This window comes from Trematomus bernacchii, unplaced genomic scaffold (genome assembly GCF_902827165.1).
Source record: "Trematomus bernacchii unplaced genomic scaffold, fTreBer1.1, whole genome shotgun sequence".
Lineage (NCBI taxonomy): Eukaryota > Metazoa > Chordata > Actinopteri > Perciformes > Nototheniidae > Trematomus > Trematomus bernacchii.
In genome coordinates this window covers 1-17,500 of record NW_022987959.1, presented here as the reverse complement: position 1 = coordinate 17,500, position 17,500 = coordinate 1, and the positions used below count along the sequence as shown (strand labels likewise).

The following is a 17,500-nucleotide window of genomic DNA, read 5'->3' as shown; positions in this document are numbered from 1 at the left end:
ACAGGTGATGTTACAGACAGGTGATGCTACAGACAGGTGATGTTACAGACAGGTGATGTTACAGACAGGTGATGGTACAGACAGGTGATGGTACAGACAGGTGATGGTACAGACAGGTGATGGTACAGACAGGTGATGGTACAGACAGGTGATGGTACAGACAGGTGATGGTACAGACAGGTGATGCTACTACAGGTGATGCTACAAACAGGTGATGCTACAGACAGGTGATGGTACAGACAGGTGATCTTACAGACAGGTGATGCTACAGACAGGTGATGTTACAGACAGGTGATGCTACAGACAGGTGATGCTACAGACAGGTGATGCTACAGACAGGTGATGCTACAGACAGGTGATGCTACAGACAGGTGATGGTACAGACAGGTGATGCTACAGGTGATGCTACAGACAGGTGATGGTACAGGTGATGTTAATACTCTGATAAAGTAGTGACATCGCTCCCTGTCTCTCGTTGCCAGGGTTACGGTCTGTTTGGACACTGCGTGGTCCTCTTCATCACCTACAACATCCACTTCCACTTCCTGTTCTACTTCCTCTGGCTGCTGTGTGGAGGCCTGTCCACCCTGCGCATGGTGAGCACTACGTTTCCCATCAGCCCCTCTGTTCTCTCTGCACTACACTACCCATCAGCCACTCTGTTCTCCATCAGCCCCTCTGTTCTCTCTCAGCACTACACTACCCATCAGCCCCTCTGTTCTCTCTCAGCACTACACTACCCATCAGCCCCTCTGTTCTCTCTCAGCACTACATTACCCATCAGCCCCTCTGCTCTCTCTCTGCACTACACTACTCATCAGCCACTCTGTTCTCTCTGCACTACACTACCCATCAGCCACTCTGTTCTCTCAGCACTACACTACCCATCAGCCACTGTTCTCCATCAGCCCCTCTGTTCTCTCTCAGCACTACATTACCCATCAGCCAATCGGTTCTCTCTCAGCACTACATTACCCATCAGCCACTCTGTTCTCTCTCAGCACTACATTACCCATCAGCCAATCGGTTCTCTCTCAGCACTACATTACCCATCAGCCACTCTGTTCTCTCAGCACTACACTACCCATCAGCCCCTCTGTTCTCTCTCAGCACTACATTACCCATCAGCCACTCTGTTCTCTCAGCACTACACTACCCATCAGCCCCTCTGTTCTCTCTCAGCACTACACTACCCATCAGCCCCTCTGTTCTCTCTCAGCACTACACTACCCATCAGCCCCTCTGTTCTCTCTCAGCACTACACTACCCATCAGCCCCTCTGTTCTCTCTCAGCACTACATTACCCATCAGCCACTCTGTTCTCTCAGCACTACACTACCCATCAGCCCCTCTGTTCTCTCTCAGCACTACACTACCCATCAGCCCCTCTGTTCTCTCTCAGCACTACACTACCCATCAGCCCCTCTGTTCTCTCTCAGCACTACATTACCCATCAGCCCCTCTGTTCTCTCTCAGCACTACATTACCCATCAGCCCCTCTGTTCTCTCTCAGCACTACACTACCCATCAGCCCCTCTGTTCTCTCTCAGCACTACACTACCCATCAGCCCCTCTGTTCTCTCTCAGCACTACACTACCCATCAGCCCCTCTGTTCTCTCTCAGCACTACACTACCCATCAGCCCCTCTGTTCTCTCTCAGCACTACATTACCCATCAGCCCCTCTGTTCTCTCTCAGCACTACATTACCCATCAGCCACTCTGTTCTCCATCAGCCCCTCTGTTCTCTCTCAGCACTACATTACCCATCAGCCACTCTGTTCTCCATCAGCCCCTCTGTTCTCTCTCAGCACTACATTACCCATCAGCCCCTCTGTTCTCTCTCAGCACTACATTACCCATCAGCCACTCTGTTCTCCATCAGCCCCTCTGTTCTCTCTCAGCACTACATTACCCATCAGCCCCTCTGTTCTCTCTCAGCACTACATTACCCATCAGCCACTCTGTTCTCTCAGCACTACATTACCCATCAGCCCCTCTGTTCTCTCTCAGCACTACACTACCCATCAGCCCCTCTGTTCTCTCTCAGCACTACATTACCCATCAGCCACTCTGTTCTCCATCAGCCCCTCTGTTCTCTCTCAGCACTACATTACCCATCAGCCACTCTGTTCTCCATCAGCCCCTCTGTTCTCTCTCAGCACTACACTACCCATCAGCCCCTCTGTTCTCTCTCAGCACTACACTACCCATCAGCCCCTCTGTTCTCTCTCAGCACTACATTACCCATCAGCCACTCTGTTCTCTCAGCACTACATTACCCATCAGCCAATCTGTTCTCTCAGCACTACACTACCCATCAGCCCCTCTGTTCTCTCTCAGCACTACACTACCCATCAGCCCCTCTGTTCTCTCTCAGCACTACATTACCCATCAGCCCCTCTGTTCTCTCTCAGCACTACATTACCCATCAGCCCCTCTGTTCTCTCTCAGCACTACATTACCCATCAGCCCCTCTGTTCTCTCTCAGCACTACATTACCCATCAGCCCCTCTGTTCTCTCTCAGCACTACACTACCCATCAGCCCCTCTGTTCGCTCTCAGCACTACACTACCCATCAGCCCCTCTGTTCTCTCTCAGCACTACATTACCCATCAGCCCCTCTGTTCTCTCTCAGCACTACATTACCCATCAGCCCCTCTGTTCTCTCTCAGCACTACATTACCCATCAGCCCCTCTGTTCTCTCTCAGCACTACACTACCCATCAGCCCCTCTGTTCGCTCTCAGCACTACACTACCCATCAGCCCCTCTGTTCTCTCTCAGCACTACATTACCCATCAGCCCCTCTGTTCTCTCTCAGCACTACACTACCCATCAGCCCCTCTATTCTCTCTCAGCACTACATTACCCATCAGCCCCTCTGTTCTCTCTCAGCACTACATTACCCATCAGCCACTCTGTTCTCCATCAGCCCCTCTGTTCTCTCTCAGCACTACATTACCCATCAGCCCCTCTGTTCTCTCTCAGCACTACATTACCCATCAGCCACTCTGTTCTCCATCAGCCCCTCTGTTCTCTCTCAGCACTACATTACCCATCAGCCACTCTGTTCTCCATCAGCCCCTCGGTTCTCTCTCAGCACTACATTACCCATCAGCCCCTCTGTTCTCTCTCAGCACTACATTACCCATCAGCCCCTCTGTTCTCTCTCAGCACTACATTACCCATCAGCCACTCTGTTCTCCATCAGCCCCTGGCTGCGTTTCACTTCTCTTATTTTTCATTTCCTCGCTCCTCGGTCTCGGTCTCACCGGAAGTTGATTTGTCTGCGCCATTTTGAGTAACGTCCCAATGGCCTTATTTTTGCCGGAGGACCGAGGACCGAGGATCGAGGAGCGAGGAGCGACAATGGAGGAGCGATAATCGAGGAACCACCAGACCATCCTTCGATGAAATCCTCAGAGACTCTCCCCGCCCCCTTACTGTGTATCGCTCACTGATTGGACGATGCAGCGCACTGATCTGATGCTTCTTGACATGAGAGCAGTTTCCCAGCGGAGTGAAGAAAACACATGAAACTCACGGGACTCACTCCTCAGTTCATACTGGGTTCTGTTTCAATGAATGCATCATTCAGTTACAAATATGTGATATATCTGAACAACAAAGTGGACAACAATCATTTTATTCATTTATTGGAAACATTTTCATGATCGCTTTTTTCGTTTTACATTTTCATTTATTGTCATTTCCATTCAGTCAGTCATTAAGTGCTATTTAACATGTTAATGTGCTACATATCCACACAAACAAACACAGTGTGCAATCCAATGAATGTTCATCTAACTGGGTTTTGATAGATAACATATCTCTCTTTCTTCTCTCAATTATTTTATTTCTATTGTGCACTCTAATCAATATTAATCTAACTATTGTTCGTTTATACATTTTAAGAATGGCGTTTATGTTTTTTGTGAATTAGTTCTTATTTTATTTGATTTATTTGGGTCTACAACAGATGATACACATGTTTGTGTCAGTAAATGTGTACTAAATGAGGCGGGGGTGTTTGTGAAAACAACGGGGACAGAGCTGCTGTCAGACGATCAGCTGTGCGGCGTCATCACAAACGGACGTCGCTTCACGTGACGCTCCGGAGGAAAGGACGTCCCATTGCCCTTAAAACTCATTTCCCTGCTTCTCGTGGTTTCCTTGCGTCTCTCCATGCTTCCTGGTGGGAGGGACTAGTCGCAGGGAAACCACGCAAGAGAGGGACGCAAGGAATCCATTTAACCGAAGTGAAACGCAGCCCCTCTGTTCTCTCTCAGCACTACATTACCCATCAGTCACTCTGTTCTCCATCAGCCCCTTTGTTCTCTCTCAGCACTACATTACCCATCAGCCACTCTGTTCTCCATCAGCCCCTCTGTTCTCTCTCAGCACTACACTACCCATCAGCCACTCTGTTCTCTCTGCACTACACTACCCATCAGCCACTCTGTTCTCCATCAGCACTACATTACCCATGATGCCTCTGTTCTCTCAGGTGACAGCTCTCCTCTCCAGGACTGTGGGTCAGACTCCTCGTCTGCTGCTCTGTGGAACTCTGTCTGTTCTCCATATGATGTTCCTGCTCTACCTGCACTTCAACTACCACAAGATCATAGAGGGTACACACACACACACACACACACACACACGATCATAGAGGGTATACACACACACACACACACACACGATCATAGAGGGTACACACACACACACACACACACAAGATCATAGAGGGTACACACACACACACAAGATCATAGAGGGTACACACACACACACAATATCATAGAGGGTACACACACACACACACACAATATCATAGAGGGTACACACACACACACAATATCATAGAGGGTACACACACACACAATATCATAGAGGGTACACACACACACACACACAATATCATAGAGGGTACACACACACACACACACAATATCATAGAGGGTACACACACACACACACACACAAGATCATAGAGGGTACACACACACACACAATATCATAGAGGGTACACACACACACAATATCATAGAGGGTACACACACACACACACACAATATCATAGAGGGTACACACACACACACACACAATATCATAGAGGGTATACACACACACACACACAATATCATAGAGGGTATACACACACACACACACACAAGATCATAGAGGGTACACACACACACACACACAAGATCATAGAGGGTACACACACACACACACAATATCATAGAGGGTACACACACACACACACACAATATCATAGAGGGTATACACACACACACACACAATATCATAGAGGGTATACACACACACACACACACAATATCATAGAGGGTATACACACACACACACAATATCATAGAGGGTACACACACACACACACAAGATCATAGAGGGTACACACACACACACACACAATATCATAGAGGGTACACACACACACACAATATCATAGAGGGTACACACACACACAATATCATAGAGGGTATACACACACACACACACACAAGATCATAGAGGGTACACACACACACACAATATCATAGAGGGTACACACACACACACACACACTAGGGATGCGCATCTCAATACGCTACCAACGATACGATACATTAACGATACCTTTGAAACACCAACGATACGATACGATGTGATTCTACATTATACGATACGATGCGATACGATGCAAAATAATGATACTTCAATATGGTACGACAGAGGATTTAGTTTTATTCCTTATATGCAGCAAATCATACATTAACAAAAAAGTGCTTTAAGGATGCCCAGGATTAACAATGTGCAAATAACTACCACAGAGAGCAATGCCCATCCAGCTGCTGCCTGATGTGCTTCACACTCAGCCATTGGCTAACTCACCAGAGAGCAGGAAGCAGTGGTTTCTATAGGAACAATAGAGAATATAACCTTTCACAGGTGTTTCAGAACTGCTTACAGTAAGGAAGACATGTAAACTATGATTGTCAGTCACAGGCTGCTGTAAACTAAACACCACTCTCTCTGACAGAACACCTCACTGAGTGAACTCATGTCTAACTTTCAGGTTTCTCTTTCCAGCCGCTGACCCCATGTCGCCTCTTTATGTGCGTCGCTAACTTCCTCGTGCTACTTGTGTACTTTAAAGCCGCATGGCATCGTTTACAATTTGCGAGCGATTTTTCAAGTTGTCCGTCTTTCTTGAAAAATCCGAAGTGTTGCGCTGTGTTTCTCTTTCTCCTCGACTTCCATGTGTGTGATAACTGAGACTCTCGGCCTCCGTAGAGCGAAGCAAAGCTTGTCTCTGCTGAGTGCTGATAGGCTGAGGGGATATGATATGAAGACGCTACAATCAATGCATCGCCAGTTCAACCCAGACTGTAGACGATGTGCACTCTTTCAACCCGTGCACTCTTTCAACCCGTGCACTCAACCCGTGCACTCTTTCAACCCGTGCACTGTAGACGATGTGCACTCTTTCAACCGTGCACTCTTTCAACCCGTGCACTCTTTCAACCCGTGCACTCTTTCAACCGTGCACTCTTTCAACCGTGCACTCTTTCAACCCGTGCACTCTTTCAACCCGTGCACTCTTTCAACCGTGCACTCTTTCAACCGTGCACTCTTTCAACCCGTGCATTCTTTCAACCCGTGCACTCTTTCAACCCGTGCACACACACACACACACATATACACACACACACACACACACACATACACAATATCATAGAGGGTACACACACACACACACACACATATACACACACACACACACATACACAATATCATAGAGGGTACACACACACACACACACACATACACACACATACACATACACACACACACATACACAATATCATAGAGGGTACACACACACACACACACACATACACACATACACATACACACACACACATACACAATATCATAGAGGGTACACACACACACATACACATACACATACACACACACACTATCATAGAGGGTACACACACACACACACACACACATACACATACACATACACACACACACTATCATAGAGGGTACACACACACACACACATACACATACACACACACACACACACACACACACTATCATAGAGGGTACACACACACACACACATACACATACACAATATCATACAGCAGGGGTACTCAAATACAAATCTTAAAGGTCCACAAAGAAAATGTTCAATACGACAAAGGTCCGTTTAATACGGTCAGTCAAACTTGTAAACAATTGCAACACGATTCTTAGCACGAGGTTGCAAAAACAAAAAGTCTCGAAGTGAATCAAACCATCCCAAGAATCAAAGTCGAAATAAGTCCAGAACTGTTGCTTCATGAGAGAAGTGGCACCTTTGGTCTGTTGCCAAGACTTTGAACTTTGGCAGAAAGGGAGTGATGGCCAGGCGGACACACTGATGCAAGTGTTCATTGGTGAGTCGGCTGCGGGACTTGTTCTTCACCATGTTCATTGTTGAGAATGCAGACTCACACCTGTAGGTTGAGCCGAACATTGTGAGAATGTGCCATCTTATGCAGGAGAGGGAAATGAGCTGCAGTGACCATCTTTGTCCAGAAGGTGGGAGTGTCACAGTCAGCCTCTTTCAGTGCAAGGTTTTCCTGGAGGTCAATCAACTCACTTTGCAGAGAAGCAGCCCATGGGAAGATGTGTTGTGCTTCTGCAGAGAACTCTGACATTTCTGATGTGTCCAGTAGGACTTGTTTTCCTAATCTGAAGTCATCAAAGCGAGTCTTGAAGTTTTCAATCAGCTTCTCCAGGAATTCAACATGATTCTGAGGACGATTTTCTCCTTTGGTCTGTTCCAAAAGTTTGGGGAAGTGGAGCAGTCCCTCCTGTAGGAAAAAATAAATAAATAAGACAAATATATAAGGAGCACTGCTTAAAAGGGTATGATCAAGTGTCAACAAGGTGTTCATTGGAATCCAGGAAATGTGTGTGGTAGAAAATATGAAAAAGGCTTACCTGTAGGTCACTTTTGAAAACCTCCAGTTTCCTCTGGAAAGCACACACTGTGTTGTTGCCCTGCAGCTTGAGATGTAGGAGATGAGATGTTATATCAGCTTCCATCTTCTCTCTTTTGCTCTGACAGAAACACTTGCAGCTCTTTCCTAATGCCCCAAACGCTCCAGACCTTTGCTCAGCTTCTGATTGTTGAGCAAATCATCAAAAGTTGCATTGCCCTCTGTCAGGAATGTGCGCAGCAAGCGATGCTGCAGTGAAGATGATGCTCTCAAAAGGTTTATGAGTCGTGTGTGTGTGTGTGTGTGTGTGTGTGTGTGTGTGTGTGTGTGTGTGTGTGTGTGTGTGTGTGTGTGTGTGTGTGTGTGTGTGTGTGTGTGTGTGTGTGTGTGTGTGTGTGTGTGTGTGTGTGTGTGTGTGTGTGTGTGTGTGTGTGTGTGTGTGTGTGTGTGTGTGTGTGTGTGTGTGACAGAGACACATCGCTCCAGACAGTGGATCAGTCAGACACGCTGTTTGCAGTTGATATAGCGGAGAATTTTGACTCGTTGCGTTGTGGCGATGTCTCACAGATAATACAGATAATACATATGAAAAGTATAATTTACTCAGAGTCCGGAGACAGTGGTGGTTCGGTCCGGACTTTGAGGATGCCTGTCATAGAGGGTACACACACACATATACACACACATATACACACACACACAAGATTATAGAGGGTACACACACACACACACACACTAACTCACTCTAACCCCTCCGTTCTTCAGGTCTTCTCGAGTCTCTTGAAGGACCCCCCATGGTGCCGATGCAGCGGGTGGCCAGAGAGGTGCCGGAGCTGACCCTGAACGCCTCTCTGCTGATGACCCACTGAGCCCCCCCCCCACTGAGCCCCCCCCCCCCCCATGTTAAAGTGTGTTTCATTGTATTTACAGACCATAATAAACAGTTACTGAGCTCTAAGTCTCTCTAGACTCTCTCCAGTCTCTACAGGGTGTGTTCATGTGTTATTAGAGTGCTGACCAGCTGCTGTCATGTGACCTCTCAAATGTCCCAATGGACACAATCAAGTATTCAACTCAGCCATGTTGTCATTAGTTTTGTTAGAGAGAAAGTAAACAGGAAACTTATTATTATTCTTCTTATTATCATCATTATTTTCACATTTTGAAATTATAATATTATCTGAGCCTTTATTCTGAAAGTCTGCCGCCTGTAGGGCAGTTCCGGTCGCTCTGCTCCAATCAGAGTCCGAGAGGCCAGACTACTGGGATTCAACCAATCAAAGTTTACGTGACACACAACGTAAGGTAACGACGTCATCACGCAGAGCCACGTTTACATGAAGCGCGGGAAAGAGACAGTGAAGAGACGGTAATAAAGAGAGAGATAGATAGAGTTAGTACAGGTGTAATAAAAGTAGTACAGGTATACAGGTAGTTACTGAGGTATACAGGTAGTTACTGAGGTATACAGGTAGTTACTGAGGTATACAGGTAGTTTCTCGGATAGTTACTGAGGCAGTACGTGGGGACATGAAGGTGTATTTCTGCGGCAGCATCCGAGGGGGGCGCGATGACGCGGCTGTTTACCGGAGGATCGTGGAGAAGCTGAAGGGGTACGGGACCGTTCTGACGGAACACGTGACCTGCGCAGAACTCACCTGCACAGGTAACAGAGACACACACACACACACACACACCTGTCCCTGTGTATCTGATCTGTTATATGTCATGATGTTCTGCTTATTGAGACAAGGCTTGCAGTCGAATAGTCCCTTTAGCTTAGGAACCTTCCTAACGGAGTGAAATGACCCGGAGGTCCCTCAGTGGCAGCCATGATAAGAGCCGTTCCAATTCTCTAGATGAAAGGAAAGGAGGTTTCAAACTTCCTTTAGAACCTCCTTTAGCTTAGGAACCACTGGACCTCCCTCACCTTAAGGAGAGGAGAACATGCTGCCCCACAATGCCTTGCGGCCGCAGCATTTGCCGTCACCCAACAGTCGGCCGTTCACGGAAACAACCGATTATGAACGAGAAATGATATCATGAAAGTTACGGTGCTTATTAAGCTTTTTAAAACGTATGTGGTAAGTTGCCAAAGTGCTTTGTTTTGAACGTTCATCAGTATTATAATCAAAAAGAGAAATATGAACGTTAGTTTTGACTGAAATGATCAAATAAAGTCAACATTTCACAGTCTTTACTAAGCTGTGTGGGGTTTGTTCAACTTTGAAAAGATGTTTGAATGGTGATATACACAGTGATAGATGTTAAGGACTAACGTTTATAATAAATACATTTGTATTGATTTGAAGATCTTTTCATACAGTCATACGTATTGGGATCATTTGTATTAATGTGGACCGGAGGGAGAGGGTGACGAGCATAAGTTTCACTTTCCTTTTTTATTTCAATTCCAACTTTGGTCATGAAGAATATGTTTCTCTGTTGTCCCCGTTCATAAAGCATAACAGCATCAGAGCACGGTGCAGAGTCTCTAGATGAGTTTACAGTAGTCCCTCGTTCTTATTAAACATCCATGTTGTAGTCCGCTGGATAGAAAACTGTAGTTTCCATAGTTTCCCCACAGCAGCAGACGCACATTCATGACGTCCGCTGGCGCATCATAAACACGTCGGATAGTGAAAGTGCAGTCGATTCTCTAAAGCACCGCAGTCTCTTCTCCTAAGTCCTTTTGAATTATCCTATCCACTATCCCTTAACCCCGTGACCTTTCACTCAGAGGTCAAGGGATAGGGTTAGAAGTTAGGAGCTGATTTTTTGGAGTATTCGACCGCAACCACGGACCGTATCAGAAATAAATCGCTGTTTATCTTTGAAATCAAAATGAAATTGTGTTCAGAGTTGTGAGAAACTGGTCTTAGTCTTCACAATGTGTCTCGGTCTTCACAATGTGTCTCGGTCTTCACAATGTGTCTCGGTCTTCACAATGTGTCTCGGTCTTCACAATGGTCCGTCTCAGGTGTCTCGTCTCACAATGTGTCATAAGGCCCTGACACACCAAGCAGTCACCAGAGAACTCACCGACACCGACTGTTGCGTCGCCGTGTTCTCCTGCGTCTTGGCCGTGTGGTCGCACTGGAAATCACCGCAAAGACTTCAGCCGAGCACGTACGAACTGCGCATGCGTGAGTGGCAATAACTCTCCTTACCAGCAGGCGGCGGTAGTGTGTATTCGTCTTATTCGTCATTCAAATAGGCAACAACCGGAAGACAGAGAAGAAGAACAGACTGATATAAACAAACAAATAGCGTGTGCGTTCCATTTTCACTCTCGTCCATCGAAAACATGTTTTAGAATATAAAAATACATGAATGATGAAATGAGCACATAAAGTGCATACTATCACATCACAGTTAATAGACCTGCATCTGATGATCGCAGTGTTCTGGAGGGTGTGTCGTTTATTGACTCAGCAATGTAGTAATGTATGTAATGTCATAATGGCCACTTCTTGCTAAATGTACAATTTCCATGTGATGCTTTTATCCGAGGCGACTCACAATAGGTAAATGAACAGCAGTAGATCTCATTTACTTAGACACTGGACTTAAGGACAATGTTGAGGTACTTGAGACTAATCCTGCAACTTGACCAAACAAATCACGGAGCTCTCAGCAGAGGACAGCCGGGGACGCTCCCGCCGATATCAGAGATGTCCCTGCTATGTGTGGGAGGTAAGAGAGGACATTTAAGGGCTATGTTTGATGTCTTTAAGGATCACCTGCTGGGGTTTAGCTGCTGTCCTGTGCCTTCTTCATCCTTTGTTTACGTCCCTCACTTCCGTTTCGCTTCTCATTTGCTAGCGAACAGCTGATCAGAGTGCTTTCTTGGCCCGATAGCTTGTGTCCGACAAATGGCCGATTCAACATGTTGAATCGGCCATTTGTCTGACCGTGAAAGGCCAAATAAGGCGTGTCACGGCCGAGGGTTCGGGACACACCAAATTGACTTTGGGCGACAAGGAACGCGTTGTCGCCAGACAACCGAAGACGGCCGAATACGGCCTGGTGTGTGTCGGGGCCTTAAGTCTTCACAATGTGTCTTATGCCGCGTTTCCACTACACAGCCTCGCTCGGCCCCGCTCGGCCTCCTTTGGCCGCGCCCGGCCTCGTTAGGACCAGCTCACTTTGTGGCGCGTTTCCATTACAGTTTAGGAACTGGGGTAGTATCTATAGTTAACGCAGTATAGGCGGAGCGACGCTGCTTAAAAACTGCCGTGACGTCATCTCAATGCGACACAACAATGGAGATGTGAAGCGATCGTTTGCTTGTTTTTTGCTGTGTGGTTTATTATCACAAGAAATAGACAAGAGTTGTTTCGAAAGAGGCGACGTATAGCAAGACGAGGTATAGAAGAAGCTGACGCGAGAGTTCGGGCAGTCCTCCTACGCCGCAGAGACTACAGGACGACTCGAATCACTACTAACTACAATGCTACTGGTAAGCTAACGTTCGCTAACTAGCAATGTGTTTAGGCTCACGCTCCCTATACGACCAAAGTATTTCAAGTATTTAATTAATTGTAGCTACCACTTTTAGCTATTAAAATATGTATGCTTTGTTTGTGTATTTCAGAAGTTACCGACCGAGCTACCGAGTGGTGGAATGTGATTGTTCCATCTTTCACACACAAAGTGGAGAACTTCAGGATGCCTGAGGAAACCTACGTGTAATACCTAAATATTCATTGTATTGTATTGAACATAAATACATCTTTTCTTTTTCACATACATGTGTTTGTCAAATTATTTAAACCAAAAAATGTTATCAGAATTGACTATTTAGTAAATATTTGAATTTCAAGCACCAGTACTTGCCCCCATAATAATAATCTAATAAATGAAGCAATATCAAAGCAAACTATAAACATAAATACAAAAGTGTGAAACACAACAGAACTATATTCATAAATGCAAGTGTAAAAAATTGTTAACATGGGATGGAGGCTAAAGTATCCACAGCATAAAATAATATGATTATGATGGTTTGTCTGAAAGACACAGCCTCAAGGTTCAAGGTTTTTTATTTTGTCATACGAACATAGCTAGTGTAGTTATGACAATGAACATCTTAGGTCACAGGCTCCTCCAACAGTGCAACACAATAACCCAGATCAACAGAAATATAGTGCAAGTAAATATTAAGCGCTGTGCACCGCTCTCTTTGCATAGGTGTTTTCTTTTGTTCTCTTCTCTTTGAAATATATAAGCAATGTGTTTGAGTCTAGCACAACGAGGGTATTACAATTGAGTAATTTTTCTACATGTATTTATCATGTATTCTTAATACCATTATGTAATGTTATGTTTTAGAGGAGGACCTCAAGCTAGCAAACTCAATTTCAAACAGTATGCAGAGTTGTCCTGCTAAAGAGTTAAAATGTATTATTTAACCAAGTATTTATTCTCTTATTTGCTTTAATTGCAACAGATGATAAAGGTTTCACTGTGATAAGTATTCTCTTAAATCCATAAACCCCTGTACAGTGCTTGTGACGATGGTTGTTTATGATATTTCTGACTGCAGAGGGACGCCTAGATGATGCCATCTTTCTGTGTGATCGCTGGTGGGTGCAATTATTTATCAACAAGCAATAAGATAAGACATGGCATTGATTCTGCAGGGCCAGATCGTCTCCTCGGTTTGTGCTGTTGATGCAGAGGACGTTGTGTCCTCCTCGCTGTTCCTCCTCGCTAGTCCCAATGTAATCATCTAGAACAGAAACATGACTTGTAAATTCCACAAACTACTGCAGCACAATACTATAAATAGCAACAACAACTATAGAAAAGACAAACTGAACGTAAACAATGGCACATATGGTGTTAGCAAACAATAGCTCTCGCTAATGCTATCTGCCTAGCTAGCCTTCGGGGCTCCATAAAATCATGGGTTGTCGAACATAAATGTAAAGATAAAATAGACTTATTTGTTAGAAGTGAGCTTTAAACAAAGCAGGGACACAAAGCAGGGACAAAGCAGGGACACAAAAGCAGGGACACAAAGCAGGGACACAGCAGGGACACAGCAGGACACAAGCAGGGACACAAAGCAGGGACACAAAGCAGGGACACAAAGCAGGGACACAAAGCAGGGACACACAGCAGGGACACAAAGCAGGGACACAAAGCAGGGACACAAAGCAGGGACACAAAGCAGGGACACAAAGCAGGGACACAGCAGGGACACAAAGCAGGGACACAAAGCAGGGACACAGCAGGGACACACAGCAGGGACACAGCAGGGACAAAGCAGGGACACAAAGCAGGGACACACAGCAGGGACACAAAGCAGGGACAAGCAGGGACACAGCAGGGACCAAAGCAGGGACACAGCAGGGACACAAAGCAGGGACACAAAGCAGGGACACAAAGCAGGGACACAAAGCAGGACACAGCAGGACACAAAGCAGGGACACAGCAGGGACACACAGCAGGGACACAAAGCAGGGACACAGCAGGGACACAAAGCAGGGACACAAAGCAGGGACACAAAGCAGGACACAAAGCAGGACACAAAGCAGGACACAAAGCAGGACACAAAGCAGGGACACACAGCAGGGACACAAAGCAGGGACACAAAGCAGGACAAAGCAGGGACACAAAGCAGGGACACAAAGCAGGGACACAAAGCAGGGACACACAGCAGGACACAAAGCAGGGACACAAAGCAGGGACACAAAGCAGGGACACACAGCAGGGACACAAAGCAGGGACACAAAGCAGGGACAAAGCAGGGACACAGCAGGGACACAGCAGGGACACAAAGCAGGGACACAAAGCAGGGACACAGCAGGAAACAAAGCAGGACACAAAGCAGGACACACAGCAGGGACACAGCAGGGACACAGCAGGGACACAGCAGGGACACAGCAGGGACACAAAGCAGGACACAAAGCAGGGACACAAAGCAGGGACACAAAGCAGGGACACAACAGCAGGACACAAAAGCAGGACACAAAGCAGGACACAAAGCAGGACACACAGCAGGACACAAAGCAGGACACAAAGCAGGGACACAAAGCAGGGACACAGCAGGGACACAAAGCAGGGACACAAAGCAGGGACACAGCAGGGACACAAAGCAGGGACACACAGCAGGGACACACAGCAGGGACACAAAGCAGGACACACAGCAGGACACACAGCAGGACACAAAGCAGGACACAAAGCAGGGACACAGCAGGGACACACAGCAGGGACACAAAGCAGGGACACAAAGCAGGGACACAAAGCAGGACACACAGCAGGGACACAGCAGGACACAAAGCAGGGACACAGCAGGGACACACAGCAGGACACAAAGCAGGACACACAGCAGGACACAAAGCAGGACACAAAGCAGGGACACAAAGCAGGGACACACAGCAGGGACACAAAGCAGGACACACAGCAGGACACACAGCAGGACACAAAGCAGGACACAAAGCAGGACACAGCAGGGACACAAAGCAGGGACACAAGCAGGGACACACAGCAGGGACACAAAGCAGGGACACAGCAGGGACACACAGCAGGGACACAAAGCAGGACACACAGCAGGACACACAGCAGGACACAAAGCAGGACACAAAGCAGGGACACAGCAGGGACACAAAGCAGGGACACACAGCAGGGACACAGCAGGGACACAAAGCAGGACACAAAGCAGGACACAAAGCAGGACACACAGCAGGACACAAAGCAGGGACACAAAGCAGGACACACAGCAGGACACAAAGCAGGACACAAAGCAGGGACACAAAGCAGGACACAAAGCAGGACACAAAGCAGGGACACAGCAGGGACACAGCAGGGACACAGCAGGGACACACAGCAGGACACACAGCAGGACACACAGCAGGACACAAAGCAGGACACAGCAGGACACACAGCAGGGACACAAAGCAGGGACACAAAGCAGGACACACAGCAGGGACACAAAGCAGGGACACACAAAGCAGGGACACAAAGCAGGGACACACAGCAGGGACACACAGCAGGACACAAGCAGGGACACACAGCAGGACAACAGCAGGACAAGGACACAAAGCAGGGACACAAGCAGGAACACAAAGCAGGGACACACAGCAGGACACAAAGCAGGGACACACAGCAGGAACACAGGACACAAGCAGGGACACAAAGCAGGGACACAAAGCAGGGACACAAAGCAGGGACACAAAGCAGGGACACAGCAGGGACACAAAGCAGGGACACAAAGCAGGGACACAAAGCAGGGACACAAAGCAGGACACACAGCAGGGACACAAAGCTTTCAAGCAGAGCGTTAGCAAAAACGTACCATGCAGACTCCAGTAACGCCGTTGGAGAGTCCAGTGTCTGTGTAGAGACCTCCTGAAAGGACTTTGATATTGCGAGGTTGTCCCGTCGAGCACCCGCTGGACCTTATCATCTGCAATATAATGGACGGTGTCACTTCCTCGACCGACCATGGGTGCTTTTCTTTGCCATTGTTGTAGCTCCTCTGTTAACAAAAATGCTGTTTGTAAAAATGGATTATCTAGCGCGCAGATTGTGACGATTCTCTCCGACCAATCAGCAGCCGAGAGCGTTGACGTCACAAACTCAGCCGGTTTGTCTCGGCCCTGGCCCCACGATTTATGAGGCCAGAAAAACTGAGAATTAGGACCAGCCGGCCGGGTACTAGGCCAAGTGGAAACGCAACCACAAACGGGCCCGCTGACGTCACAGCCCTCTTAAAACCGGGCTGCGCGCTGTAGTGGAAACGCGCCATTAGTCTTCACAATGTGTCTTGGTCTTCACAATGTGTCTTGGTCTTCACAATGTGTCTTGGTCTTCACAATGTGTCTTGGTCTTCACAATGTGTCTCTGTCTTCACAATGTGTCTTGGTCTTCACAATGTGTCTCAGTCTTCACAATGTGTCTCAGTCTTCACAATGTGTCTCTGTCTTCACAATGTGTCTTAGTCTTCACAATGTGTCTTAGTCTTCACAATGTGTCTTAGTCTTCACAATGTGTCTCGGTCTTCACAATGTGTCTCTGTCTTCACAATGTGTCTCTGTCTTCACAATGTGTCTAGTCTTCACAATGTGTCTTAGTCTTCACAATGTGTCTCGGTTCTTCACAATGTGTCTCTGTCTTCACAATGTGTCTCTGTCTTCACAATGTGTCTCTGTCTTCACAATGTGTCTCTGTCTTCACAATGTGTCTCTGTCTTCGTGTCTTAGTCTTCACAATGTGTCTTAGTCTTCACCAATGTGTCTTAGTCTCACAATGTGTTCTCAGTCTTCACAATGTTGTCTCTGTCTTCACAATGTGTCTCTGTCTTCACAATGTGTCTCTGTCTTCACAATGTGTCTCGGTCTTCACAATGTGTCTCTGTCTCGTGTTAGTCTTCACAATGTGTCTAGTCTTCACAATGTGTCTCTGTCTTCACAATGTCTCAGTCTTCACAATGTGTCTAGTCTTCACAATGTGTCTCTGTCTTCACAATGTGTCTCAGTCTTCACA

At 46.9% G+C, this 17,500-nt stretch overlaps 2 protein-coding genes and 1 long non-coding RNA gene across 4 annotated transcripts in view; 1 reads left to right on the top strand and 2 right to left on the bottom strand.

Moving 5' to 3' along the window:
- The window catches only part of yipf3 (Yip1 domain family, member 3), an 18,211-nt gene extending 9,248 nt beyond the window's left edge, over positions 1-8,963 (top strand). The window contains exons 7-9 of the mRNA XM_034115782.1: positions 483-596; positions 4,510-4,633; positions 8,771-8,963. Of these exons, the coding sequence (XP_033971673.1) occupies positions 483-596; positions 4,510-4,633; positions 8,771-8,874 (342 nt within the window). The 3' untranslated portion in view covers positions 8,875-8,963. The remainder of the gene's footprint in view (positions 1-482; positions 597-4,509; positions 4,634-8,770) is intronic.
- On the bottom strand, positions 842-3,293 carry LOC117471003. Of its 2 annotated transcripts, XR_004554755.1 has the most exons (5): positions 2,650-3,293; positions 2,024-2,265; positions 1,673-1,970; positions 1,194-1,323; positions 842-1,140 (listed from the first exon to the last, which is right to left on the bottom strand). It is a non-coding gene; the product is annotated as an uncharacterized LOC117471003 (long non-coding RNA). The 2 variants fall into 2 exon arrangements; XR_004554754.1 differs by having other exon boundaries at positions 842-1,323.
- On the bottom strand, positions 7,167-8,329 carry LOC117471002 (general transcription factor II-I repeat domain-containing protein 2-like). Its single transcript, XM_034115783.1, has 2 exons — positions 8,007-8,329; positions 7,167-7,876 (listed from the first exon to the last, which is right to left on the bottom strand). Exons 1-2 carry the CDS (start codon positions 8,109-8,111, stop codon positions 7,511-7,513), a joined length of 471 nt encoding a protein of 156 aa, XP_033971674.1. The 5' UTR covers positions 8,112-8,329; the 3' UTR covers positions 7,167-7,510.
- Positions 8,964-17,500: the final 8,537 nt, after the last annotated feature.

Excerpts from the sequence above, each read along its gene's own strand:
- LOC117471002 (XM_034115783.1), bottom strand. The coding sequence starts at position 8,111 with ATGGAAGCTGATATAACATCTCATCTCCTACATCTCAAGCTGCAGGGC. Across the intron at positions 7,877-8,006 it reads TTTTCAAAAGTGACCTACAG|GAGGGACTGCTCCACTTCCC; the intron begins GTAAGCCTTTTT and ends TTTTTCCTACAG.